A 27,563-nucleotide genomic window follows, 5' to 3' on the forward strand; every position below is an offset into this window, starting at 1 on the left:
CTGCAGATAGAGCTTTAAATTAAACAGCGCAATGTAGCAGTAGATGGGGAAGGTTCAAGAAAGAAAAAGTTTAAGAATGTAAAGAGCAAAGTAGTAGTGTGGCATGACAATAAAGTGCAATATTTATCAGTGAGAATGCAGTAACAAAAAAGATCAGTGTAAGGACAAAAGGTAAAAATTCAAAAGTAGAAGCTCTTTATCAGAATGCAGAAGTAATCTCATAGTTAAGCATCCTTTGGGAAAAGAGTGACTATAACGTAATAGAATTACATATTCATTTTGAGATTGAGAGCAGAGTTTCAGTCTTAAATATATCAGTCTTGAATAAGGACAATTACTCAGGCACAAAGGAAGAGTTAGCTAAAGTGGATTGGGAATTTGATTAAGAGGTATGAAAGAGGTAGATAAGTAGTGGTAAGCATAAAAAGAAATAATTCATTACTCCCAACTGAAACCTGTGCCACTGATGATTAGCATTGTATGGGAAAAGGGAATCTATTTGCAGTAGAAAATATTGGGGCCTTTCTTGATTGAAAGAGAGGATTATAATGTTGCAAAGAATATGTCAAACCTGAGGGGTTTAGAGACCAAAAGATGACTCAAAAATTAATAAGAGAAAGAAAATGTATTGTAAGAACTTGTATAAAAAGAGTACCAAAAGTAATATGGTCCTTTTAGAAGCTGAAAAGTGAAATGTTTCTCCAGAAAACTGGATTTAAGCAGTGTTCTGAAGTGTTTAGATTTTGGCTATGTCACAGTCTATAATGCTGTCAACTTTTGAGACTGGACATTGTGATTGCAAGTCACATTCCTGAAAATGAGTAAAATTACTACATTAGTGCAATACCAAGGGAGTAGGTCAATGCTGAGAATGAAATTTCAGATGAGATATTAAACTGAGATCCTATCATCACTCAGATGAATGCAAAAGATTGTGTGCTATTTCCAACCTGGTTGATATTTAGCCTTCTACCTGCAATTCTAAGACAGATTGTCATGATCACATTTTTTATGGAAACGTGTATATAAATTGTTTGCCAAGTTTCCTGTGCTTTAAAACAGTTTCAAAATTATTTAATTTGCTGTAAACTGCTTTGCTTCATCCTGAGTTCATTAAAGCTTCTATGTAAATGTGTATTTGGTGAAAATCTGCATGTAATCCATTAAAATTTTGTCCTAAAAAGTTATGCCCAATTGTAACACTCAGTTTGTTCTAAACAACAGTGAAATTTGAAATAGTTAAAAACCAACACTAGCACATCTGATTGGTTACATTAGTGTTTGCTGGAAATTCTTTACAGTTCCGCAATGAACTGCTGACTTAAGTATCAGCATATACAGGACTCTGCAAATACAAAAGCCCCAGACTTGATAGTCACACCCCACTGGCCATTTCTCAGCCGTGATCTGATGTTTCATTCCACTTGGAGTTCAGAGTGAACCTGCTGAATTCCCCTGCATTTACACTGGGGGCGCTGCCTATTGAATCTGTGCCATGTTAGACTATTAATTTGAGAAGAACTATTAAGGGGGATAAAGGCAAGCATGAGGTAAATTATATTTCTTAATAGTTTTAATTTCTTGGAAGTGTTTTTGTGATTTTTATCTTTTGTTTTAATTGTATAACTGATTTCTAATGGATCTTGAATGCTTCTGCATTTCAAGGATATTACCATTTAAAGCTTTGAAAAGAACTATAGAAATTAACTTGTATTTAATTTATGACAAAGAATTTGCATCTTGTAAGTTTGCGGTAGCACAGTGGCACATCAGTGAACGCTGCTTCCTTGTAGCTCTAGGGACCAGGTTTAATCCTGATTTCAGGTGCTTGGTGTGGGATGCTGGAGTCTGTACATTCTTCCCGTGACTTTATGGGTTTCTGTCAGGTCCTCCAGTGTCTTCCCACATGTGCTGATAGATTAATTTATGACTGTAAGTGGTCCCTTGGTACATACAGAAAGAATCAGAGGGGAGTTGGTGGACACATGAGAGAAGATAAATTGTAAAGCTGCAAGGAAATAAGGAAATGGGGAATGAGTTTGATAGGACTTGCTCTGCTGGGAGCTGACATAACTGATGGGCCAAATGGCCTCTTCCTATATCATAATAAGTAAGTAATGCCTGCTAAATCTATACTATGAATCATAGAAAGCTTTATTTTTATTTTTAGACACAGTATTAGCTCTGGATGTTTTTGAACAAGCTGCCGAATTTGTCAGTTGTTCTAAGGTATGATTTATTTTCTTAAAAGCTAAAATTATAAAGATATTAACCAGTTTCATCACATAATAAATGCCTTAAAGTAAGTTTATTTTTCCCTCCATGTTTCAGGACAAAACTATTCGAGTCTGGAGAATGAATGAAGAGACTGGCAAAGTGAAATGTGTGGCGCAGGGGTTAGGACATGTCAACACTGTTGGTATTATTTCGTGCTCACGGTATGAGAGTTGTCAAAAGTTTTCAATTATTTTAACTGCTTTTGCTGAAAAATTCCTTTGATGTTTGGAATTGAGATGAAGAAAACAGTACTAAATTGGTTTCATTTTAAAATTCTTATTCTTGTTTTCGCATCTCTCCAGAACTGTGCCTGTCCTGTCTTAGCAATCTCTTCAAACTGCAATTCACTCAGCAATTTATGCACTTCTCCAATTCTATACATTTGCACATAGAATCATAGAGCAATTCAGCACAGATACAGACCCTTCTGCTCAACGAGTCCATGCCAGCCATGGTGCCCATCCATCTAGCCCCATTTTCCTGTGTTCAGCCCATATCCCTCTAAACCCTGCCCCTCCATGTACCTATCCAAGTGCTTCTTAAATGAGACTATTGTACCTGCCTCAACCACTTCCTCTGGCAGCTCATTCCATATACTCGCCACCCTCTGCGTGAAAAAGTTGCCCCTCAGGTCCCTTTTAAATCTTTCCTCTCTCACCATAAATCTATGCCCTCTAGTTTTGGACTTCCCTACCCTGGGGAAAAGACTTCACCATCCACCTTATCTATGCCTCTCATAATTTTAAACATTTCCCTAAGGTCATCGTTCATTCTGCTATGTTCCAAGGAATAAAGACCTAGCTTGGCCAACCTCTCCCTCAAATTCAGGCCCTCTAGTCCTGGCAATATCCTCAAATCTTTTCTGCACTCTTTCCAGTTTAAACCACGTCTTTCCTATAACAAGGTGACCAAAACTGTACACAGTACTCCAACTGTGGCCTCACCAATTACTTGTACAACTGCAACATAATGTCCCTACTCTATGAAGGCCAGCATACTAAATTCCTTTCTTTTAACCACCCTGTCTAATCTGATTTTAATTGTGTTGCACTTGGCAGCCCTCAAGCTCTGTCCTTCAATCTTGTGCCCATTTGAACTCTCACTGCCCCTGTTCAAATGCTTCCTGAAACTTCAAACTTGCTTGTTTGACAAAGTTTTTGACCATCTGCCCGAATAGCTCCTTTTGTCGTATTTAGTAATAAAATTCTTTTGGAAGTTTTTATTATTTCCAACATATCATGTAGATGTAAATGTTTATTGACAATTGAAATAATAGGCAGTGTGCACTTGATTAAGCTTCTGTCCTGCTAACGGGCTTTCAATGCCATACAAGCAACGTGACCATTGCTTTCAGACTTCATTCCTTGATGAAGCAGTGTAACCTTTTTTTGCACCACAATTTGTGTTTTCCAGCTCAGAAACCTTCCCTTTGTTGTCTTTAAGTGGCAACTTACAGATTTCTTGTGCCTTAGTTGAAAGTGGAAATATGATTGTTGATGCCTTCAATTGATAAAGTGCTCATTGACTACTGTGATGGATGTATAGATTTCTGTGCATTACAACCTGATTGAACATGTGTACTCTTTCTCTCTCTCCATTTATTTCCTAATTACAGATTGAAGGAAAATTTCATAGTTAGTGGTAGCCAGGATTGCACCTTAAAGCTGTGGAACCTTACAAAATCCCTAACCACTAGGAGTGCTGAAAAAGCTGCAGAGCCTGAAGTTCTTCGTGCTGGTTTGACAGAGAAGGCTCATGACAAAGTAAGAGATTGCATATTCTAGCCTTTTTATTGACGCTAAAGCAACAATGAACAATTGTGCTAAACCGCTGTGTTGAAGAGGAAATTGAGGAAGTGTGATGGGTGGGAGGGGAGATTCTGGGTTAGATCTTTAATAATTTACACAATATAATTTAACTATCCTCAGTTGGTTCGTTGTTTCTTTTATGCTACTGGATAGGCAAGACTAACAGTCAATTTTTCTTCCTGCAGCTTCATTATTACCTTAATGTCCCCCTAGAATGTTTCCGTGTTCTGCTGTTGCTTCAAAACAACCTTCACAGACTTGGGAATAGCACAACCAGCTTTACTATTCCAGCTCTCTCACCTCATCTGCTGCTGCTGTTGTCAGGCTGCTTGTTTAACCTCCTTATTTGGATAGGTGGCAGTCTCCTCCCATTAAGTGTTGGTAAGGTTGAAACAAATGGATTTGGATTCTGCATACCCACACCATCGATTCCATCCATCTCCTGGCTAATTAACTCAGTTTACATTCTCTGACTCTGAGCTAAATGTCTGAGCCAATATCCATTTCATTATAATGACCTCCATGTCAGTTACATCACTTAACTTTTGCCATTTACTTCTGCTGCTGAAGCTTCCATCTAGGATGATAGTGCAACTAGTAGAGCTGCTGCCTCACAGCTCCAGGGACATGGGTTACATCCTGACCTTGGGTGCAGTCTGTGTGGAATTTGCACGTTCTTTGTGGCTACTCGGGGTGCCTCCGAGTGCTCCAGTTTCCTCCAACATCCCAAAGACCTGTAGGTTGGTAGGTTAATTGCCCACTGTAAATTGCCCCTCATGTGTGGGTGAGTGGTAGAATCTGGGAAAAGTTGATGGGGCTGTGGGGAGAATAATAAAAAATGGGATTTGTGTAACTGGGTGCTTGCCAGTCAGTGTGCACTTGATGGGTTGAAGGGCTGCTTCTGTGCTGTATGACTATCCGTGCATTTGTGTTCTTCGGTGTGAGCTGCTTCAGTTCAGACTTGGCCAACTCCCATCCCTCTCCTTCTGCTTCCCTAAGCTTGACCTTAAAGATTTGCTGCTCGTGTCATATTCTGCATTATCTTGCTTGTACATCATGCCTGTCTTCATTGATTTGCATTGGCTTTTGACCCCACTAGTACCTCAGAGACTAAAAGTTGCTATTGTTAAATTAAACCCTTTCATGACATGACACTTCCCTGTCTTTGTAACTTCTACCTGCAGCCTTACTTTCCTAACCAATCCCCCAGCTAACTGCATTCCACTAACTGACCCCCACTTTTTGCATCTCCACCCTATAGCTTTGTGCCTCCCCTCTTTATCCACCTCCACCAACCCCCCCCAACCTTCCAGTTCACTATGTCCTAGTATTGACAGCCATGCCTTCTGAGGGCTAGGCTCTAGAATTCACTCCCTGAACTTTTTTTTTTCTTTTTAACCCTTCCTCAAAACCACTTCTATCCACTGTTTTGATGTGCATCATTTCCTTGCCTTTGGCTTGGCTTACAACTCTGGGGCTTATTGCAATTTACAGCGGTCTTTAGGGTACTATATAAGTGCATTTATAATTTTGAACCATATTGCATAGGGAATGAAACTGATCATTAGTTATGAAGGAAGCTGTGATTTTTTTTTTAATGTTTTCTATTTGTTGCTTTGTAGGATATAAACAGTGTGGTCATTTCTCCAAATGATAAGCTGATAGCAACAGGCTCCCAGGACAGGACAGCAAAGCTCTGGTCATCTGCTGATCTCTCACTCATGGGAGTATTTCGAGGCCACAAACGTGGGATTTGGTCTGTCCATTTTTCTCCTATGGATCAAATCCTTGCTACCTCTTCAGCAGATGGCACTGTGAAACTGTGGGGACTTAAGGACTTCAACTGTTTAAAGGTAGAGCATTTAAATTGAAGATAAAGAGGGTATATCCGTGTGTGTGTGTGTGTGTGTGTGTGGGGGGGGTGGAAATAAAGCAACTGACTTTCCTTATTAACAATGCTGGCAGTGGTAATTAGGTAACTTAGCACAAACTTAGTACCAGTTAAATCTAGGGCAGGAGTTGGAGGATGGGTGGTCAAGGAGGATGCTGATCCATTTGATGTGGCTGATTTTAGCTGTTTAGCTCCAATCAACTATTTCTTCATGGATTCCTCCGTGGAACTGGTTTATCAAGAGGGGGGACCAAGACTTCAGTTTGACGGTTTTGGAGCAAGCAGCTGAGCAGTTCAGGAAACTATAGGAAGTCCCAGAAGCCAACACCTCCAACCTTTCTATCCTCTTCCTGATTGGTAATCCATATTAAAAATCTGCGGGCTCCTTTACTAATAAGACACCCATCATCTGATATGTCCTACTGGTGGTAAAATTACTTTGTTATCATCACACATGAATCCAGCAGTGGACTCTTTTTTCTGAAATAAAATATTATGGACACTGTGAATCGAAAAATGCTGCAATACTGAACAGAGGTTGTTACTAGTACAAGCCCCTGATACCTCCCTTCTACCTCTCATAGGCTGTATAGCACTTTTTACACCCAAGCATAGGAGATGTGACACCTGCTCTTTTACCTTCATTCTTCTCCCCGTCCAGGGCCCAAAGAAGCCCTCCAGGTAAAACAGTATTTTAGTGTATTATATATGCTGCTCCTGAAGTATTCTGCTGTACAATCACTGAGATTTTGACCACTTCATCGAGTATCTCCATTCACTGAACAAACGTGGCTCTGAGTTTCTGACAGTCTGTCACGTTAAGTATCTGTCTACTCTCTCACAGTGTCTAAACCCCTTGTTATACCAACAAGCAGCATGAACTTGAGATTCTCCTCCTATTCTGAGTAAACACATTACAGTCTTGTAGACATCAGGCAGGTCTTCCATTGTGCAAGCTCACTGGTCAGCTGCACCCTTGACCACACTTATTTCTTCCATCTTGGTCTCCATGAGATGGCGGGGGAAGGGGCTCAGAATTGTTCTCCAGATTGTTGCTATTGCTGAGACATGGTTGAAGGACGGGCACGACTGGCAACTCAATATCCCAGACGAGACAGAGCTGGTAAAAGGGGAGGAGGTATTGTATTGTTAGTCAAAGATTGCATTGCTTCAGTATTGAAGGAGGATATCCTAGAAGTTTCCTCAAATTAGGCCATTTGGGCAGAGATTAGAAACCAAAAGGGTATTGTGATTTTGCTGGGAATGTATTACACACCTCCCAACAGTCAATAGGAGATAGAGGAACATATATGTAGACAGGTAACATAGATAGAAATGCCATAAAAATAGGGTTATCGTACTGGGGGATTTTAATTTCCCAAATATCAAGTGCATTAAAAGCTCGGGCTGAATTTTTGATGTGTGTCCAGGAGAGCTTTTTGATGCAATATGTAGATAGACCAACAAGGGAAAGAGCATTACTGGACCTTGTCTTGGGGAATATAGCTGGTCCAGTGGAGGGAGGGTCAGTGAGGGATCATTTTGAGGGACTGCAACTCCCTATATTTTAAGGTGGTTATACAAAAGGAAAGGGATGGACCAGTAATAAACTTAAGTTGGACGAAGGCCAACTTCATTAATGTAATGGAGGACCTGGCAAAGGTAGATTGGGAGCATCTACTTGCAGGTAAGTCTACATCTGCACAGTGGGAAACATTCAAAGGAGAAATACAGGAGTTCAAGGTCAATGTGTTCCTGTAAGGTTAGAAGCCAGGGTAGTAATTGTAGGGAACACTGGATGTTAAGGGATATTAAGGATTGACTAAAAAGAAGAAAGCATATGACAGGTACAGGGAACTAATGACGGGAGGGCTGTCAAAGGTATAAAAAAATAGAGGGAGGCGCATCAAAAGGAAATTAGGAACGCTAAGAGGCGTCACAAAAACATCACTGGCAGACAGGATTAAGGTAAATCCAAAGGTATTCTATAAATATATTTAAGGGCAAAAGAATAACCAGGGGGAAAAAATAGGGCCATTAGGGACAATGTGGGCAATCTGTGCATGGAACCAGAAGGGATAGGTTATGTCCTGAATGAATACTTTTTCATTGGTATTAACAAAGGAAACAGACTTTGTAGTTGGAGAATTCACTTGAAGGGGTAGGTGAAAGTCTAGTGCAGGTCTCCATAAATAAAGAGGAAGTACTTGATGCCTTGGCAGGCTTAAGGATGGATAAACCCCTAGGACCAGTTGGTATTTATCCCAGGCTGCTACGGGAGGCAAGGGAAGGGATTACTGGGGCTCTGGCTGAGATTTTTAAATCTTCGCTTGACACAAGTAAGGCGATGACTGGAAGACAGCAAATGTGGTCCCCTTTTCAAGAAAGGCAGCAGGGAAAGACCTGATGGACTTGTGAGTCCATATCACTAGTGGTAGGGCAGATACTGGGAAAAGTTCTGAGGGAGTGGATTAATGATCAGTTGGAAAGGCAGGGACTATTCAGAGACAGCCTAAATGGCTTTGTCAAGTGCAGATCCTGTCTGCCAATTTGATTGAATTCTTTGAAGAGCTAAGAAAGTGTATCAATGAGGGCAGAGCAGTAGATGTGTTTTACACGGGTTTTAGTAAGGCCTTTAACAAGGTCCCACATGAGAGACTGGGATCCAGGGCAGTTTGTCAAATTGGATCCAAAATTAGCATGGCAATAGGAGACAGTGATGGTACAGGGTTGTTTTTGCAATTGGATGCTTGTGACCTAATGTCCCACAAGGATCAGTATTGGGACCCTTGCTGTTTGTAATTTTTGTAAATAATGTGGCTGTGGGAGGCACGATCAGTAAATTCACAGATGACGTGAAGATTGGCAGAGTTGTTGATAGTGTGGAAGATAGTCTTAGGTTGCAGAGTGATATCAATGTGCTGGTAAAATGGGCTGAGAAACAGCAAATGGAGTTTTAATCAAGACAAATGTGTGGTGATGAATTTTAACAGTATTAATGAGGCAAGGGCATCATGAATGGTAGGGTCTTAAGGAGAATTGGGGAACAGAGCGACCTGGGAGTACAAGTCTATAGATCCTCCAAGATGGCAACACAAGTAGATAATGTGATTGGAAAATCTATGAGATACTGGCCTTCATTAATCGGGGCATCGAATACTGAAGTAGGGAAGTTATGCTCCAACTTTATAAAATCTTGCTCAGATCTCAGCTGGAGTACTGTGTGCAGTTTCAGTCACCATGCCATAGGATGGACGTGATCATGCTGGAGAGGATGCAGGGGAGACTCCCCAGGAGGTAGCCTGGGATGGAGCAGTTCAGTTAGGAGGAGAGACTGGAGAAGCTCAATCTGCTCTTCCTAGAGCGGAAGAGGTTCAGAGGGGATATGTTTGAGATGTATAAAATTATGATGGGTATAGATAGGGTAGACTGCAGGAAACTCTTCTGCATATCAGGGGTAGATAAAGCTAGCAGACATGGAGTAAAGGGGAAGAGATTTAGAGGGATTATGAGGGGGACCTTCACCCAGAGAGTGGTAAATACCTGAAATACACTGCCTGAGAGAGGTTGAAGTTGGGTTGCTGACAGCATTTAATAAGTGCCTAGATGAGCAATTGAATCACTTGGACATAGAAGGCTTTGGACCAAGTGCTGGGAGATGGGATTAATACAGAAGGGTGCCCATTGGTCGGCATGGACAAGTTGGGCCAAATGGCTTGTTTCTATGCTCTATGATTCTGCGACTCTATCTGCATAGAAGTTCATTGGTTGGCATTCAGCCATGTGACACTATAGCCCCCACTCAGTAATTCCTCATTTATGTCAATTCTGTCAGCAGATCCTTTGCAAATCTCAGCAAAAGATTTACACAGTGAGTTGAGCAGTTTCAGATAATCCAGTAATTTATTGACATGCAGATGTATCTTTAGCTCCTTTCCCATTAATGATCCCTTTTGCCAAGCACTACCACTCTTTTGCCACTTAATGACCGTGGCCTTCCCTACCACCCATCTTTTTGTTCTTGCTTTTTCCCCTTTTCACCTCTTATACCTTTTCCCAGTCTCGATAAAGCTCACATGGAAATAATTTTAAAAAATGCAGATGTTCTAAATCTGTAGTAAAAACAGTTTTTTTTTGAAACATTCTACAAGTCAGGCAGCATTTGTGGAAAGAGAAATGATTTAAGGTTTCAGGTCAATAATCTTCATCAGAACTAGAAAAATGAAAAAACAATTATTTTAAATTAAGGAAAAAAAAGGGTGGAGAGAACAAAAGGAATGTCTGTGATTGGGTAGAGACCAAGGTTGTTAGATGTCACATTGCTTTCAGAGTTATCTAGTTAATAGATGATTGAGGGCAGTTAGGGAATAGAAATAGAACCTGCTGGAACTATGGGAGGGAAAACATAGCAGTTGCTGGAAGTCTGAAGTAAAAGAGGATGCTAGAAATACCTAGCAGATCAGGCAGCATCTGTGGAGAGAGGAGAACAAAAACTGAATTGAGTTGAATGTCCTTGTACCAGAATTGACCACTTACGACAAACAAGGAAAGCCAGTTAACTGAAATTGTTGAATTCCACGTCGAGTCCTTGAGGCTGTAACATGACGAGGTGGAAGGTAAGGTGCTGTTGTTAAGCTTACATTGAGCTTTATTGGAATGTTTTAAGAAGCCAAAGACAGAGTTCAGAATGGGAGTGAGCTAGAGAAATAGTGACAGGCGACAGGAAATTCAGGGTCATCCTTGCGAACAGAGAAGTGTTCCGCAATGCAGTCACCCAATCTGCATTTGATTTCTCCGATTACAGTGTGAGCTCCAGTGCAGTCCATTAGATTAGTGAAATGCAGTTGAGTTGCTGCTTCATTTGGAAGGACAGTCAAATTGAGATGAAGGAATTGCCACAAACATAGCTGTAGTTAATAATTAACAGAATAGTACTTTATTTTGCTATCTTGTAATAAAGACCCTATTTACTGCATGGTATCATTTCCATTTCAGTCCTTGTTTCATTCAACTAAATGTTTGCATTCTCAGACATTTGAAGGCCATGATGCATCAGTACTGAAGATTATTTTTGTCAGCCGTGGAACTCAGCTGTTGACAAGGTACAGTCTATAAAATACATCTGTATTAATATTGTAAGTGGGTCTCGCCATTCCATTTCAAAGTGCATTAAAAGTGGAAGAAAATGAAAAAGCTATAGAACCCCTCAAACCTGCTTTGCAGATTATGACTGATCCCTACCTTCACTTAATTTTCCTGCCTTTGTTACATATTCTTTGATAACTTTTATCTAATAAAAATCCCCTTCAACCACAATTTCTAGTGACCCAGCATCCACAGAGTGGGGAACTAGATTCCTTATTTCCATTGTCTTTTACAGGAAAGGTTCTTCCTCTGGCCTAGCTTTAAACAGAAGAAATAGTCTTGGTATCTGCCTTGTCAAGTCCCTCAGTCATTTTAAAAACTTAATTAGGCTGTCACTCAACTGTCTAAATTTAGGAACCCAAATTAAATATGTGCAACCTGTTTGCATAATCTAAACCGTTAAGCCAAGGTATCACCATATTCAGGCACTGGGAAGTAACATTTGTGGCAGACAAGTGCTAGACATTAACCACCTGCAATCACGGAGAATCTAACAGTCTCCCCTTGATATTCAATGGCATTTTTTGAGACTCCAACCCAACAACGTGGGTGTATGGTCACTGGAAAGACATCAAATGGTGGCTCACTGCCATCTTTTCAAGGGCAATTAGGAAGGACAATAAATGCTGGTTTCTCCACATCCCTGAAAAGGAATTTGGAAAAACTCGCTCTCAATCCACAAGGTTTACAACTGAAACTTTTCAAGTTATATTTTGGACCCATGCATAAGTTCTTATTGATTTGTGCACATAGCCATTCAATCCTTTTACTCTTCTGCAGCACTTTTTGAAAAATGAGTTCTGATTTGTCTTTCTCAGAAAGAAGTGGATGGCTGTGCAGTTTCTCACATTGAACTCCATCTGTCATAAATTTGCCCCCTCGTTAGCTCTGTCAATGTCCCTTTGTAACAACTTGCCCCCAGAGTACAACGTACAGTGACTCCAAACAATGTTGTATACAAATTTTGGATAGATTATTCTCTCTTCTGGTGAAAGTGCAAAATGCATCATCTTTAGGGTTGGTTTGATTTGCAAAAGTACCATAATTACATGCAATCCCTGGTATGCAATTAATTATTGTATCTTAAGAATGAACATGGAGAAGTCACTGCTATTCAGAATAAAGAAACTTTAACAGCAGACGGAAGCGTCTTTCTTACATAATGTGGATTCTTTTGATTATTGTAAGGTTCTCTTTGTCTCTTCTCCCTCTCTGCCACCTAGCTTCCCTCTTTACATTATCCTCATTGTATACCCCTTGCCCTATTTGTACTTATTCCCACCCATCTCCCCAACTTTATTCTACATCTAACCTATTTTTTTTTAACCCAACCACCCATATTCCTTTCTCTGCCTTGGTCTAAATCTCCTCTGATTTTATGAACTCTGGAGGGAAGTTTGTATGCCTTTAAATTACTGTAATAAAAGAGTAAATTTGGGGTGAGGAATATATACTATAAAATTTTCACTATTTCAATTTTTATTGTAATTGCCATAAAATTGCAACTCAAATCAAAGATTTTATACAATTTTATTGTAAATTGATAGTTTCTTTCATTTGTTTTCTTTTTATCCACAGTGGGTCTGATGGTCTCCTGAAGCTCTGGACCATTAAAACCAATGAATGTGTAAAAACATTAGATGCCCATGAGAATAAGGTGTGGGGTTTGCATTCTAACAAGAAAGATGACTTGGTTGTCACTGGATCTGGAGATTCGTGCATAATTATCTGGAAGGTATGATGAATGAAATCACTGATAGAATTCTGCTTTACCAGCTTTTGCACTTAACTAGACTTTGTGTTTTCAGCAAGTCTATATTCCATTTTCTGCTATCAATCTCTTGGCCAGGGAGAGAGTTCCATTTGGTAGCATTGTTCATTTTCTGAGAGTACAATGAGATGAGCCCTTATTGCTTTGTTCAGTACAGGGATGAAACTCCCATCAAATACAATTCAGTTAGAGTTTGTTTCAGATGTAGCAGTTGTTTAGGCACTAGCCTTTTACCTTTGGGCCTTTGCTTGAATCAGGGAGAGACTGAATGGAGAAAGGTCTGCTTTAATAGTTGTCTATATTTACTGGGTTGTGTAAATCCTGGGCTTGGCGATACATGACTAAGTCTCTTTCAGTGCAGCTTGATTGACAGTCTCACTTCCAAGGTTGCTAAACCAAAGTGGCAAAAGCTTTACGTTGTACTCAGTCTAGGTGGAATGGACTGGAATGCTTAATGCCTGCACTAGGTGCCCAGAATGGAAAACATTTTTCCCCACCCCACTATCCTTCATCTTTATTCATCTATCCCTTGCACTGTACAAGTGCTGTATGACTCCATGACTTACATGAAACATAGGTGTTTTTTGTTGACATCTCTGAAAGCAGCAAATTTTCTATCAGTAGAGCATTTGACCTGTCAGCTGAGCTACCTTGTGACTGGAGGGCATTGTGTGGAGACCAAAGATCAAGCTTCTGTAGCTTTTTATTTGTTGGCTGCCTTAAAAAAAAAAATACATTTTGTTGGCTTAAAAATGTTTCTTTTGTGTGTTTCAGGATGTTACAGAGACTGAGCTTGCTGAAGAGCAGGCCAAACAGGAAGAGCAAATTTTAAAGTAAGTCATTTAAATAACTGTGGTTACAAGTAACTAAAAACAAAAGTGATGGAAATACTGGGCAGCATCAATGGAGATGGAAACAGAGTTAATGTTTCTGATGAAAGGTTGTCAATTTGAACTGGCAAATGTTGTGTTAAGACATGTTTAAGGATGCAGAGAAATGGGGATAGGAGAAGAAAGAACAAACATGAAAGTCTGTCATTTTCTGGAGGTACGAGTTATTAATCGACAACAATGGTTCAAGACAACAGGATATAGTAATAAAAGACAAGAAACAAAAAAAAGGTCCAGAGAAGGTAAAAATGGGAGTTGCAAGGCAAATATCAGTAATGGGTTTAGAAGGCTGTATTGTGCCTAATTGAAAGATGAGATGCTTTCATTGTTTCCCTTGTCCCTTTGCCTTTTGTTGGAGCAGTGGGAGAATAACAAAAATGTAGTGTAGGTTTAATATAAATGGGTGCTTGATGGTCGGCACAGACTCGGTGGGCCAAAGAACCTGACACAAGTGCTGTACGACTTTATGACCTAGAGTAGGATGCTGAAGATGCAGTTAGGGAGTGGAGGATTAAAATTATGAGTTCCCAGACTAGTTACACGCAAAGTGAAGGTGTTCCACAAAACAGTCATCCATCTGCTGTTGGTATTTGTGTGAAGTGAGAACTAAATGAATTCTGGTTAGTTATTAACCAAACTTCCAGATTAAGCCCAAAAAGATAAACAAAAATTGGAAAGTGAGATACCTACTGCTCTTTATTTGATGCTGGAGATGGGAACCAAATCAATTGTCCAATGTTGAGCTTAAAGTGCAATGTGACAAGGGAGGTGACAGATTTGTCATCAAATATTACTGCACAGAAATAAGACATGTAATTCTGTGACATTGATTATTATGTAGGAGTTATCTATTAATCTTAGATTAAAAATTGGGACAAATTGTGGTATTATTTTAAAAATCCTAAATACTATGTCTATGTGTCAAGGTAATTTTTGCTCCAAATAAGGTGCCTTATTAAACTTGTGACAGAAACAGTGCATATTAACTCAGTCTGAAGAAGAAGAGTGCAACAGAAGTCTATCTGTTCATCAATTCTTCTGTCCCATTGGTAAATGTTAGGTATTTGTGTAAAATAGAAAAGGAATTGTGGCATTCTATGTCTACCTGAAATGATAGGAAACTGCAAAGATTAAAGTGTTCACTTTTGGTGTTTGTACAACTATTGGAATTGATGACAAGTGTGTGATCCCTTAAATGGTACTGCACAATTTAGGTGTATTTTTCTATTTTCTTTAATCTCTTTACTTCTACAGTAAGCTTGGGTGTTCTTAAAAGAGCTACATTTATCTTTTGACTCATTAAAATGAATCTTCCCTTACCAGGCAACAAGAATTATCTAATTTATTGCATGAACAGAAATACTTGAAAGCTTTAGGATTGGCCATCTCTTTGGACCAGCCTCAAACGGTACTGGTTGTGATTAAAGGTAAATATGATGCTTTTATCATCATAGATTTTTGCTTAATTTGGTGTATATTTAAGCAGAAAATGAATAATTGGAATTAATGTAACTAATAATCCTCTTTCAATTGTCATACTCCAGACCTCGCAGTTCAAGGCCTTTCACACTTCTGACTCCCATAAAATGTCTTGCAGCCAATGAATTATTTTTGATGTATCACTAAGTGGCACATTAGATAATTCAAAGTGTAGAAGGTAATTGATTAGTCTTAGTAGTGTTGGTTTGAGAAATGGCCAGGATGCCACATGCAGTGTTAGCTATGGCTCAATTGGTAGAATTGTTTGGCTTGTTAGAAGGTTGTGGGTTCACTATAAAAATCTTCAATTGACACCACATTACAGTATTGAGGGAGTACTACACCATGTCAGATAAATGCAAAACTCAGGCCTCAATCTGCTCATTTGATAAATTTAAAAGATCCTGCGTCGTTATTTCAATAACGAGGTAGGTTAGCTTTGTTGTGCTTGCCACTCTTTATCCCTCAGCAGATATTATTAAAATTACCAAAACGAGTCAGGCTATTATTACATTGCAGTTCACAGAAGCTTGTTCACACAAATTCTCTGACTTTTCTTTACTTGCAACAATATTCAAATGTTACTTTAATTTTTTGTTTACCTCTTGCTTTCAAGAAAATGCACATTTTTTGTACCATACAGATCTTCAGATCCTTTAACATTACTTGAATAAAGGTTATCAGGGCTATATAAGTTTAATAACTTCTTCCAAATGTTTTGTACCTACAAAAATCTGTGGCCAGTTCAAGATACCTTTGTCCAATATTTCTGAAACATAATCAGACCAACTCAAGGATATCACAAGCCAAAATATTTCCCAAAATATTACCTTCTTTCAGCAAGGTCCAGCCAAAAATGCATGTGATGTTATCTTGAAAAGCAGCCTGTCCTTTGATTCCTGCTGGAATGCTAGTCTGCAGGTTGTTCAGCCTCTTGAGTAAAATGAACTTCTGCATGTATAGTTACATTCCTTCCTCCAGGTTAAAGCTTGGCTGCTATTTATGTCTTCACTTGTCATTTCAAGAAGTATACCTACTCGAATGTTATTGATGCCCTTCATAGTTTTAAAGAGCTGAAGTACAACCTCTAAATCTGTGCAAATCCAAACTAAAAGTACTCAGTTCTTTTACAAGAGGAGTAAGCCATACAGCTGCTTGTGTTTGCTCCACCTTTCAAAAGGATATGGTTGACTTGTCTCAACACTGTCCCATTCTGTCCTCTGTTCCTTGATTTTCTTAGTTTCCAAAAATATATCAATGTCAGCCCTTGACAGGGCGTGCCACAGCGATAGACAATTAACAAAGGCATTTACCCTCTAAAGTACATTCTTGTAGCCGCATGCAACACACTGCTAAAGGAACACATGGAGGCAGAGAGTGCTGAACTCAAAAAGCCCTTTACTGATTCAAAATCGCGTGCTTAAATCTCCCATCCCATGGGCCCCTGTGACCTGCGGGGTGGACGTGATGTCCGACTGTCCCCCGGAGGGTCCGCCCGAGTGGGTAGTTCCAAACGTGCTACCGCGTGTCTGCTTGTGGCTCCCGATGGCGGTTCGAGTCCCGCGTGTGCGGGCCGCCACATTCTCTTCATTTTGGTTTCAAATGGTCAACTCCTTTATCTTGAGAACAAACTGTTAGTTCTAGACCCTTGAGCCAAGGAAAAATGGCTTCTCTGCACTTACTACGTCAAGAATTTTGTAACAATAGATCATGTTCCAGAAAACAGAAAATGTGGCCCCATTCTATTTGAATTCGCCTCCAAGGGTAACCCTCACAGTCGAATGTTTACCCTTTAATCAGTACTGAACAAAATATGAGCTAAGTTATATGTTCATAATTTAATCCTCTGAACACTCTGGTATTTGGGGCTCATGCAGAAGCAATTTAGAAGAAAAAAACTGGGTTCCTATAAGAATTCCTTGCATTACCTTCATGTCAAGCCAGACAACCAACTCTGATTCATTGATAAGTTTATAATGCAGCAATAATTATGTAACGCACTCCTGAAAGGGAGGTGTCGACCTTGTTAGAATACTGGACGTGCTCAACAACTGAGCAGCTTTCTATACACAACTGAGGAATCGGATCTAGACTACTGAGGTATCAGATCTCGTCTCTGCAATCCCAATACATTACTCATGGTAGGTGGTGAGCAATTAAGCGACTATTAGGTCGGTAGAAGGTTATTGTGTGTATATCCCCATCCATTATAATGGCAGGACCAGCACACCAGTGTAAAAGACAAAAACTGAAAATGCATTCAGTGGTCTTCAGCTGGAATTGCTGAATAGATGATCCATCTTGGTCTTCAGATATGGTCACCACCTTTGTAAAATCCAGTCTTCAGCCAATTTGATTCTAGTACATGAAAGCCTAAATACAGAAATGGCTGAGCACGTCTAAATTCTAATCAAATTTGATTAATTTCAAACTAAAAATTATCCGCAGCAAACAACCAAACTATAATTTAATTTATGGCAAGTTTCAAGTTCTGTATTTCAAATTAGTAATACCAAAGCATGATTAATCATTGTTATTTCCTATACATATCCATATAGGAAAGATTTAGATGACCTCAGAGCTCTTACATTTTCCTTTAATGACCATTGATCCTAGAAAAGGAGAGCTGGCAACATATTGAGTAATTCTTTGACAGTTTAACTTGGAGCACGGAACAGTCAGTTAGGATCAAAATCAGCCACCTTAATTAAAATGTTTGGTGCGACAAATGCTTACTCTTTAGTTGAGGTTAGCAATCACAATCTCCTTGCAGTCTGCTACATTGAATTGGGTAATGGCACAGATGTATGTATATCATAGGAGCTCACTAGATTGTCACCAGGTGTAATCTATATTGCTTATGTTATTGAACCCTGATAAATGGGAAGGTCAGTTGGGAACATGCCTTGTGTGGGTAGGTCACAGGTTAATTCAAAGGTGGATTATCATTTCCCTTATGGGTTAGAGAATTATCAGTTTTCTAGTCCTCGTCCCTCCCAGGCAATTATATGGTTGTGCAGGAGAAGGATATGTTTCATGGCATTCCAGGTGGCATGCCAGTGGACCAATCTCTCATTTTATACACTTGTATCCTTGAGGTTCTTTACTTTAATCATTCCATTCTCCATTCACTCATCCCCGTGGAACGAGAATGTTAATTGTGGTAGAGAAGAATGTTTTGATCTTATGTGCTTGAAGTGTACATGTGTATAGTTCCAATAAATTAAATCGTACTTTGGTCTATTTGTCACAGTGATCAACAGCAATTATGTGAGAATGTCAGAAGCCCTTTCTCAGCAACCATCTTTTTATCCCTACCCCAAAATTGAACTGAGTGCAGTGAAGGTATCATAAAAGCTATTGCCAAAATGTATAGTCATTTATGATCACAATTTATTTTGAATTCATTCATGAAATGTGATGAACTTGAGTGTTCTCTCTTCTGGATATGTGGGGGTATTTCATTATTCTCACAACTTGTACTTTTGGAGGGGAGAAAGAGGCTTGGGAGTCGAGGAGTGACTCTGCACTATAGGTACCCAATTTTTGACTTCAACTTGTAACTGTGGCATTTATGCATCTAGTCTAGTTAATTTCTGGTTGATGGTGATTTCCCTCAACCCCCTGAAAGTTGATGATGGGGCATTCAATAATGGTAATGCTATTGAATATCAAGGAGAGACGGTGAGGCACTTTTTTTATTACTCATGGTGATTGACTGGCAGTTATGTGCCATGGTTATTACTTCTCACTTACCAGCCAAGGTCTGAATTGGTTGTAATGTAATCGGTGTCCAGATCATGTGTTAGTGTGTGTTTATTGCTGCCTAAGTGTCACGAAGACATTATTGATGGTACCAACCTTCACTCTGCTGATGATTGAATCCAGATAGAGTCAGTAATCAAGCAAATTTGTCCTGTTTTTGAGTGTGTGTGTGTAGGGCAGTTTTCCACTTTGTCTGGTAGTTTTCTGTGTTCTAGACTAGTAATCCAGTTAGAACTGCAACTGAGTGCACTAAGTAGCAAGTAACATTTGAACCCCTCAGTGACAACAAGAGATGGCTTAAACACCTCCCTTTGATGTCCAGTGGCATTACCATTGCTGAATTCCCCACCACTCACACCAAATAGCCTCCCTGACCAGCCATATAAACATTGCAGCCACAACAACAGAGTAGAGGCTAGTATTTTCAATTTGCTGTATTAGATGTATCTGGTCTTTAATTTCTGGGCTCTGTGTGTCTGTTTGCCCACTCTGCATTTCAGCCAGAGAGAGCACAAACCAGGTTTATTCACCTGAGTTTAATTACTATAAACTCTGAATTGAACCTATCCTTGACGTGGAAAAATACGTTGTTCAATTAAGCCAAATTGTTTGACTATTAGCATCAAATAGACACTATCCTTGTTGACTGCTTAAGCTTATTAATAATTCGCCATTTCAGTTGAGTGTCCTTCTGGGTCCTTCAGGCCTCTCAAAACTATAAATAAAAATAATCAATTGTTACACCATTATGTCGTCTTGAATAGCGAGTTTAAGTCTTTATATGGCCATGACAACTTGTCTCTTGTTCATTTAACTAGATAAATGTATTATTACATCAGTGATATAAATCTGAAGGTCTGAATCAGGTAGAACAGTTGAGTTGGGCACTTGAGAGTAAATGATAAGCAAGGGAATGAGGATGACTGGATCCCTCCACAGGGAACTGGGATTGGCTCAGTGGACTGCGAGAAAGAGTTATGATTATAAATATAACTGCTTATATAAAAATTGAAGTTAATGTATCTGCCACCCAATAATTGGAAAATAAAATAAAACGTTTGCATCAAAATATAAAGTATATTTATATGAAATATTGATACCCAATTCATGTTCTCACAGCTCTTCTTGGTGAATGTAATGGGCAAGAAAAACTGGAATCAACAATCCTCAAGTTGCGACAGGATCAAAAAGGTATGGCTGTATCATGACACACGAGAACACAAGAAAACTGGAGCAGGAGTAGGCCATCAACCCTTCAACCCTGCCCCACCATTTACAGTGATCATAGCTAATCTGTGCTGGCCTCAACTCCTCTTCTGTGCCATTTCTCCATTCTCCTGTATCCCTCAATCTATCAAATGTTTATCCATCTCCAGTTTTAAATACTTCTAATGATTCAGCGTCCACCACTCAACAGGGCAGAGAAATCCAGAGATTTGCCACCCTCTGCAAGAAGGAATTTCTAAGTAGCTTAGTCTTAAATTACAGGCCCTTTATCTTATAGTTACTTCCTTTGTTCAAGACTTTCCCACTAGTATCATACCTACTGTCTGTTGGAGGTGAAGCAACTAGGTGAGAAGGTCAAATCAGAATCTCTTTTTTTCTTGATGTTGGTAGATTTGGTCACCTAAGTCCTTTTGATGCTTCATTGTTCTGAATGCACTGGTTCACAGGTAAGAGAAAAAGTAATCACGGAGGCTTATTGGCTTTTATATTAAGGAAAATGGAATTCAGTGGTGAGGAAATGATTCCTCAGCCATTTAGAACCCTAATTAGATGCCATTTCTATTCCACTTTAGTCAATAAACCTCAGGAAGGGATATAATGTGCATTCCCCGGTGTGATATGGTGCAGCAAGCAATTAAGAAGACAAACAATATATTGGCCTTTATTGCAAAATGATTTGAGTACAAGAGTAAAGATGTCTTGGGTACAATTATATGGAGCACAAAAACTATAGAAGTTGGAATCTGGAGCCAAAAAAACAAACTGCTGGAGGAACTCAGTGGGTCAAGCAACATCTGTGGAGGCGAAGGGATGGTTGACGTTTCAGGTCGAGACCCTGCATCAATCAAACTAATTTGCACATCACCAAATGTAAAGCTTTCCACCGTTCCACACAAGTTGCAACATTTTATAATTTTTGAAATGTATTAAAAACTTGTTTCTGTTTTATTAGTACACCTATAAATGGATCACAAGTATAAGCATCTTAATCTGTGCCTGAGCCAGCATCTATGAATTTCAGTTTTAATAAAACTGAAAATTGCATTTACAAAACTCCACTGAACCTCCTGATAGTTATGTTGGTATATCTTAGTTAATTACTTAATCAAAAATAATATTTAGTAGTTTACATAAAATATTTAAATGCAATTTCCATTAGATGTAATTTACTCTTGAAATTTCTTAATCTCACATACTGATTTGGTTAAATTCAGGCAAATTTGGTTTGGAGAAGAAGCATGTCTATGTGCAAACTTCAGTTCTTGGGGTTTTTTGTTGCATTGTCTCATATGACAAGTTTGACTATTATAAAGTCAATTTTTCTGAAAGCTGCATTCCCCTGTGTATTCCTATATGCCACTGTACATAATTAAAATGCATCTGAAAAATTAACTAGTGCATTTATTTTCCTCAGAGTCTGTTTTAAAGTTCTGCATGGTATGGAACACAAACTCTAAAAACTGTCATGAAGCTCAGCATGTCATCCAGATCCTCCTCAGAAATGAAACTCCCGAACATCTTCTTCAGTACAATGGAATTAAGGTTGCTCTGGAGGGACTGATCCCCTATACTGGTAATTCAGCTATTATTCCATTGATGTAATTTAGTTTGATTTCAATGAGTCTCCTTGGGTGTAGCTGTCTTCACTATTCAGTATTACTGGATTGAAAAGTTATATAACTTGTGCACAATGAATCCATTCATTTGCTCATAATGTACCACTTCCTTCAAGTCATTGAGTCCAGTGGGTAGATTCCCGTAAGGTATTAAACTTCATGCAAATCATTTCAGCAAGGACCATGTGAGAGATCAAGAGGAAGAGCATTTGCTATTTTATTGCTCATGATTGTTTTTATATCTGATTACTGTTTATTATGCTGTGTCATGTGAATAATTTCATATTTTATTGTGCAAGGTGTTTGGCATCTGAGATCCACTGTTGTTATCTAAAATATCATATAAGCTAATGAGTCTAGTACTTTAGCTACCATCTAGCACCAGAGTTGTAAAGGATTGTTATTGAGTTTCTTTGAATTTGTGTTTGTTTGGTTGTAAGCGATTATCCTGCTTGCCAATTTTCAAAATGCTGCCCAACACCAGTATATGTGCATCCAGTATTGCTAGTCAGAAAAGCCCAGAGCCAAGCTATGGTGATGGCCCTGTCATCAAATCTCACATGCTCTTGAAGTGTTTATTATTTTACATCAATTTTAGGCAGACAGTGATTAGCTTGATCTGAATTTTCTTTCCTCTGAAGTTGATTTTCTTTTCATTGAATATTTACAGAGCGGCATTTCCAGAGAGTCAGCAGGTTGCTGCAGGCTTCTATGTTTTTGGATTATATGTGGCAGAATATGAGACTGACTGGTAAATCCAGGTACGTATGCACTGAACACAACTGAAAAGAGTGTTATGGCGGTGCTTGAACTTACTTACCTGGGATGTGCAGGAAATTGCAAATTTCATTGCTACTTTTAATTTCAAAGCAAATTAAAACAAAGGCCTGATATTCCACATCATATGTTACCTCCAACTACTTTGAATTTCACTCAAAGGGTTTCTGCTTTACTATGACACCAAGACAACTGTAACCAACCTACAAATGATTTTTGAACACCTTTCTTCAATTGCTCTACAGCCTTTATCATTTGTGATGAAAATACTTGTCCAACATATCTCCAGTGTTGTCCAGCTGAAATTAGACTGCTTTTTCTTTTCTCTTATTTCCTCACTAATTGTAGGCACATCACCTTCAACTTCTTGCTGCCATACCTTCACCTTTGTGTGCCCCTAAACTTTGTTGTTCTTCTTCACATTCTGCAAATTGTCAACAACTCTGTATGGACATTACACCCATTCTGTCCTCTTACTGCTGATAGATTTCAGAAATATATGGACTATCACATCCTTTATTTTGTTCCTAGTGCTCTCCAACTACAACATCTTAACCTCATGTTCCAGTGTTACTGAGCCCCAGCACCAATTCTTGATGTTATTCCAGCTAAGCAGTGCTGCCAGTGTAGAACAGCAACCGCCCCACCACCCCACCCCACCCCACCCCCCCCAGCCAAGATGTTTCTCCCCAGTATTGCTGCACTTTGAATCCCTACTCTGCTAATAGCACATACTATCTTGCTGTATATCTTCAATTTAGAAAAAGTTGAGGGATGCAAATTAAATACATAGAGATATCTAAAGTTGGACTTTTAAGTTCTTGGGACCAAGTGGAATGTGCAAATAAGGGAACAAATATTAAAACCAGTTTACAAAATGAGCTAATCATTCATACCTCATGTCATGGCATAAGCATTTTTATTACATAAAAACTATTCTCAATGCTACAGTGTGTAATATGTCTACAAGTGGTAGTCCGCGAGTAAGCAACAATTGGCAAAAGTGCAATAACCAAGGAAAGTAGAACTGTTCATTAATTAAAGATAACTTTATCATTGATTTGCCAGTTGATTTTGGTATTTTCCCCCTAGTGATCCTGATCTACAAGCTGAAGAAATGGAGGTCGAGCCATCATCTCCATTGGACAAAACAGCTAATGGGAACAAAAAGACAACGATTGCACCAACAAACATTTGTACCCAGAGATACGAGTCTGAAGAAGATGAAGATAATGATAGTGACAGCATTGCATTGGACAAAGAAAGTTGCAACAAACAAAAGCGTCTTCCACCCCTTGGGGAGTACTTCAAAGAGAATCGGGCCCCTCATACGGAAAGTGAGAGTGAATTGGAGGAAGATGGAAATGCTGGTGATCAAATAGTAAAGATAACTGTAGAAAAAGTGAAACAAAAGCAACCTAATATCAGAAAGAAATCAAAATCTGGCAAAATGAACTGAGCCATATAATTTGTGAATTCTTTTCCTTTATATGAACACAAGCATGTGATTTCTAAAAAGGACAATTCTAATTTTATATTTTCAGATCAACATTTTACAATAAAGTTTCCATAATGCTAAGCACATTTTTTAATACAATATCTTTATGATCATCACTGGGTAAAACATTAGCTTTTAAGTTATTAAAGCTAACTGCATGGAGTATCATCACAGTTTATTTTAACTTTAGTGATGGTAAAAAGGGTAATTCCCATTTTTCTCCATGTATTATCTGCATATAAATTTTCAATATGTGTTTGGTGCTTTGGCATGGTGCATGTTAATGCTTCTAAAATAATGAAGAATTCATTTTAATTCACTCAAATTTTATTGAAACCATGTACCTTGTAAACAAAAGTGAACAACATTGAGTTATCTCCTCCTGGGCATTTTCTCTTATGTTCTATTTTCAGTTTAGAAAAACTTTTCTTTTTCCATGGGCTACAGGATGAGTAATCAAATTGAGATGATTCAGGATGAATAATCTTGATATTTTACTTAAATGGAGTAATTAAAAGTTACTGTCAATAACATTTACTCCTGTTATTGACTAATGCAGTTTCAATAATCTGAAACATTTGAGCATTACTTGAAAAGTTATGATAAAATTTTGATGTCCTAACTTGAATGCTTCTTCCTGATCAACAAACTTCATGCTGCCAGTTCACATTTTTGGATATCCAGTCTTTGTATTGGTTTTTAATTCTGAACATTTTTTGCAATTTTTTTGGGTTAATTTCCAAATAAATAGGGGAAAAGAAATTGGAAATAAACACGAGAGATACAATCAGGTCGAGCCCACAGTAAAACCATAATATTGTTCTGTGTCCACTATCTTGCATCTAATTGGCTCAATGAATATGTGTAGATTCCAATTACAGTATACAAGAAATAAAAAAAAAATTGGGACATTCCCAGATGAACGAGAAATGAAATCTAATTTTTGCAGTTTTCTGCTCTGTATGTGCCACTCTTTCTTGGGATTAGACAGCGCACCAGTAACCTTCAGATGTGACCATCATGGTGAATTCAGCCACAAGTAATGTCATTTAAGCCTGACTAAACTGCATGCATACTTTTAAGCTGAGATCTCTAGGTAACGGTAAGACATAAATTGGTTAATGTTTCATTTCCTATAACGCTCTCTTTGTTATCACCTAGCTCACTGTCAACAATAAAACCTAGTCCTGAGCTATTCATTTCGATAAAGAACTGGGTTGAGTCACTTAGAAAGCTGGGTAGGAGAACAGATAATTTGATTTATTGTTTCAGCTTGCTTGGACTTGTTTTAGACTTTTCTCCAAAACCAAACATATATTACTGCCTTCTGAGTTATTAATGAAGTTGACGTGTCATGCAAATAGTCAAGAATTTAAGATAAAATATTGATGCAGCAATTCTTAAATTATTTGGCATTCATTTGCACTCAATATAAACCTCAACATTTCCTTTCACAGTTGGTGCCAATGGTTTCAACTATTTGGCCGTGATGAACATGAGAGTTGTATATTGTCACTTGCAGTTCTGAAAGTGAACTTCAACCTTGCTTTTAATGATGGGGAGATGCTGTTGACGAGTGCAAAGTACTGGAAGGGACAATAACTATCACCAAGTACACTAATTTGAGGTAAAATCTGCAACCTCAAACCCAGACACAGACAAAATAAAGGGGTGGCCAGGTAAATTTGACCTGCAGATTTGAAGGGTCTAAAATTTGCTGCTTTAGAAAATAATGTGATTCAGTTCCAGAAAGTTTTTCCCAAAGGCTTAAGAGCAGGTCTTTATTCTGCTCATAGTGTATACTGAAATTTATGTACACAAATCCAATGAAAGTGGCTGAGAAGAAGAAGGTAACTCCTAAGCAATGTGCACAGAAAGCTATGAATAAAATGTAGCAAGGGCACCAAGCAGCAGAGTAGAGGGAGAAAGGAAAATTACTTCATCTAGTTTAAAAAGGTGATAAATCAGAATTGTCTTTATAAAGCACCATAAACAACTTTCTGGACAATGTGTTAGAGCCCATCACAGATGAGACTCCCAAACCATCCATTACATTAAATGTCATCAGGTCTCAGAGATAGATTACCTCGTGTGCTGTTGCCTAGTGACCTGACCAAGCACACTGTCATACAAAGGCAGTGGTCAAGAGCACCAACCAAATAAAGTTTTGAAATTAATTTTAAAAGAACCCAAACAAAACTCTGTGTTTGGTTATCACTCTAAACTTTGGTGAGGAAAATCTAAACTAATGGAAGGAAAGTTCCTGACTAAAAACTGATGGCTGTTTCCCATTCCTTCCCCCCCCCCACGCCCCCCATATTATTTGTGTCTTGGAGATTGTTTATTGCCGTTACTTCTGAAATACCTTTGCAGAAACATTGCTACTTCTATGAGTGGGAGGCACTGTGACACTGCTGGTAGTGCTGCTCCCCCACAGTTCCAGGAACCTGGTCTCAGTCTTTACCTCCAGTGCTGTTTATGTGGAGCTTGCATGTTCTCCCTGTGACTGTTGAGGTTACCCTGCCTGCTCTGGTTTCCTCCCACATCCCAAAGGTATGAGAGAAAACCAGGGCACAGATGGTTAATTGGCCTCTAATTGCTCCTAGTAGGTAGGTCAGTGGTAGAATCTGAGCAGAGTTGATAGGAGTATGAGGAGAATAGGATTGCCCTGTGAACTGGCATACAATCAATGGGCCAAATGGCCTCCTTTCATTATGAAATATGGGTATGGAAAGGACTTTAAATGGTCTGCATTTTTCAAAAAAATGTTTTGGCATTGTTTACTCATCAGTTGTTAATCATTAAATCATGATATCTTGTTTAAACTACTAAATAGATAATGTTACAAACTCAATACATAAAAAATGTATTTGGTAATTGAGGTACATTTTAATTCTGGGCAAAATAGCTAAGTTCATCCACAAACCCCTGCAGGAGAGGGGAGAAAACTCCAACGTGTTGTTTTTTAATTTTTAAAAAAATTTTATTTACAGCGTGGTAACAGGCCCTTCCGGCCCAACAAGTCCGCGCCGCCCATTTTAAACCCAAATTTACCTACCCATACGTCTTTGGAATGTGGGAGGAAACCGGAGCACCCGGAGGAAACCACGCAGACACAGGAGAACGTACAAACTCCTTACAGACAGCGATGGGAATCGAACCCCAATCGCTGGCGCTGTAATATCGTCGCGCTAATCGCTATGCTATTTCCTCAGCACTGAAGTAATCCTGATTCGGGTTACTTAATGAATAGATTTGTCACTGTGCTATGTGTTCATATACCTTGCTTCAAGTAAGCAATTCACATTTTTCATCTCCCAAACTTTGCTTCTGCTCCTGTGCGTGGACAACTACCAACTGATAAGAGCCATGCTGGAGTCTTAGTAGTGTTTATTGAGAATTTAGAACTGCAACTATGA

The 27,563-nt window shown here is 38.9% G+C and overlaps 1 protein-coding gene across 1 annotated transcript in view; it reads left to right on the top strand.

The window, feature by feature from the left end:
* The window catches only part of LOC127573639 (transducin beta-like protein 3), a 44,657-nt gene extending 19,153 nt beyond the window's left edge, over positions 1 to 25,504 (top strand). Inside the window, exons 12-23 of the mRNA XM_052022041.1 lie at positions 2,171 to 2,229; positions 2,332 to 2,438; positions 3,893 to 4,040; positions 5,708 to 5,938; positions 11,008 to 11,078; positions 12,700 to 12,856; positions 13,667 to 13,725; positions 15,106 to 15,209; positions 20,146 to 20,217; positions 21,668 to 21,826; positions 22,540 to 22,630; positions 23,739 to 25,504. Coding sequence (XP_051878001.1) covers positions 2,171 to 2,229; positions 2,332 to 2,438; positions 3,893 to 4,040; positions 5,708 to 5,938; positions 11,008 to 11,078; positions 12,700 to 12,856; positions 13,667 to 13,725; positions 15,106 to 15,209; positions 20,146 to 20,217; positions 21,668 to 21,826; positions 22,540 to 22,630; positions 23,739 to 24,105 — 1,625 coding nt within the window. The 3' untranslated portion in view covers positions 24,106 to 25,504. The remainder of the gene's footprint in view (positions 1 to 2,170; positions 2,230 to 2,331; positions 2,439 to 3,892; positions 4,041 to 5,707; positions 5,939 to 11,007; positions 11,079 to 12,699; positions 12,857 to 13,666; positions 13,726 to 15,105; positions 15,210 to 20,145; positions 20,218 to 21,667; positions 21,827 to 22,539; positions 22,631 to 23,738) is intronic.
* The last annotated feature ends 2,059 nt before the right edge of the window (positions 25,505 to 27,563 follow it).

Source organism: Pristis pectinata, chromosome 8 (assembly GCF_009764475.1).
Source record: "Pristis pectinata isolate sPriPec2 chromosome 8, sPriPec2.1.pri, whole genome shotgun sequence".
Taxonomy (NCBI): Eukaryota; Metazoa; Chordata; class Chondrichthyes; order Rhinopristiformes; family Pristidae; genus Pristis; species Pristis pectinata.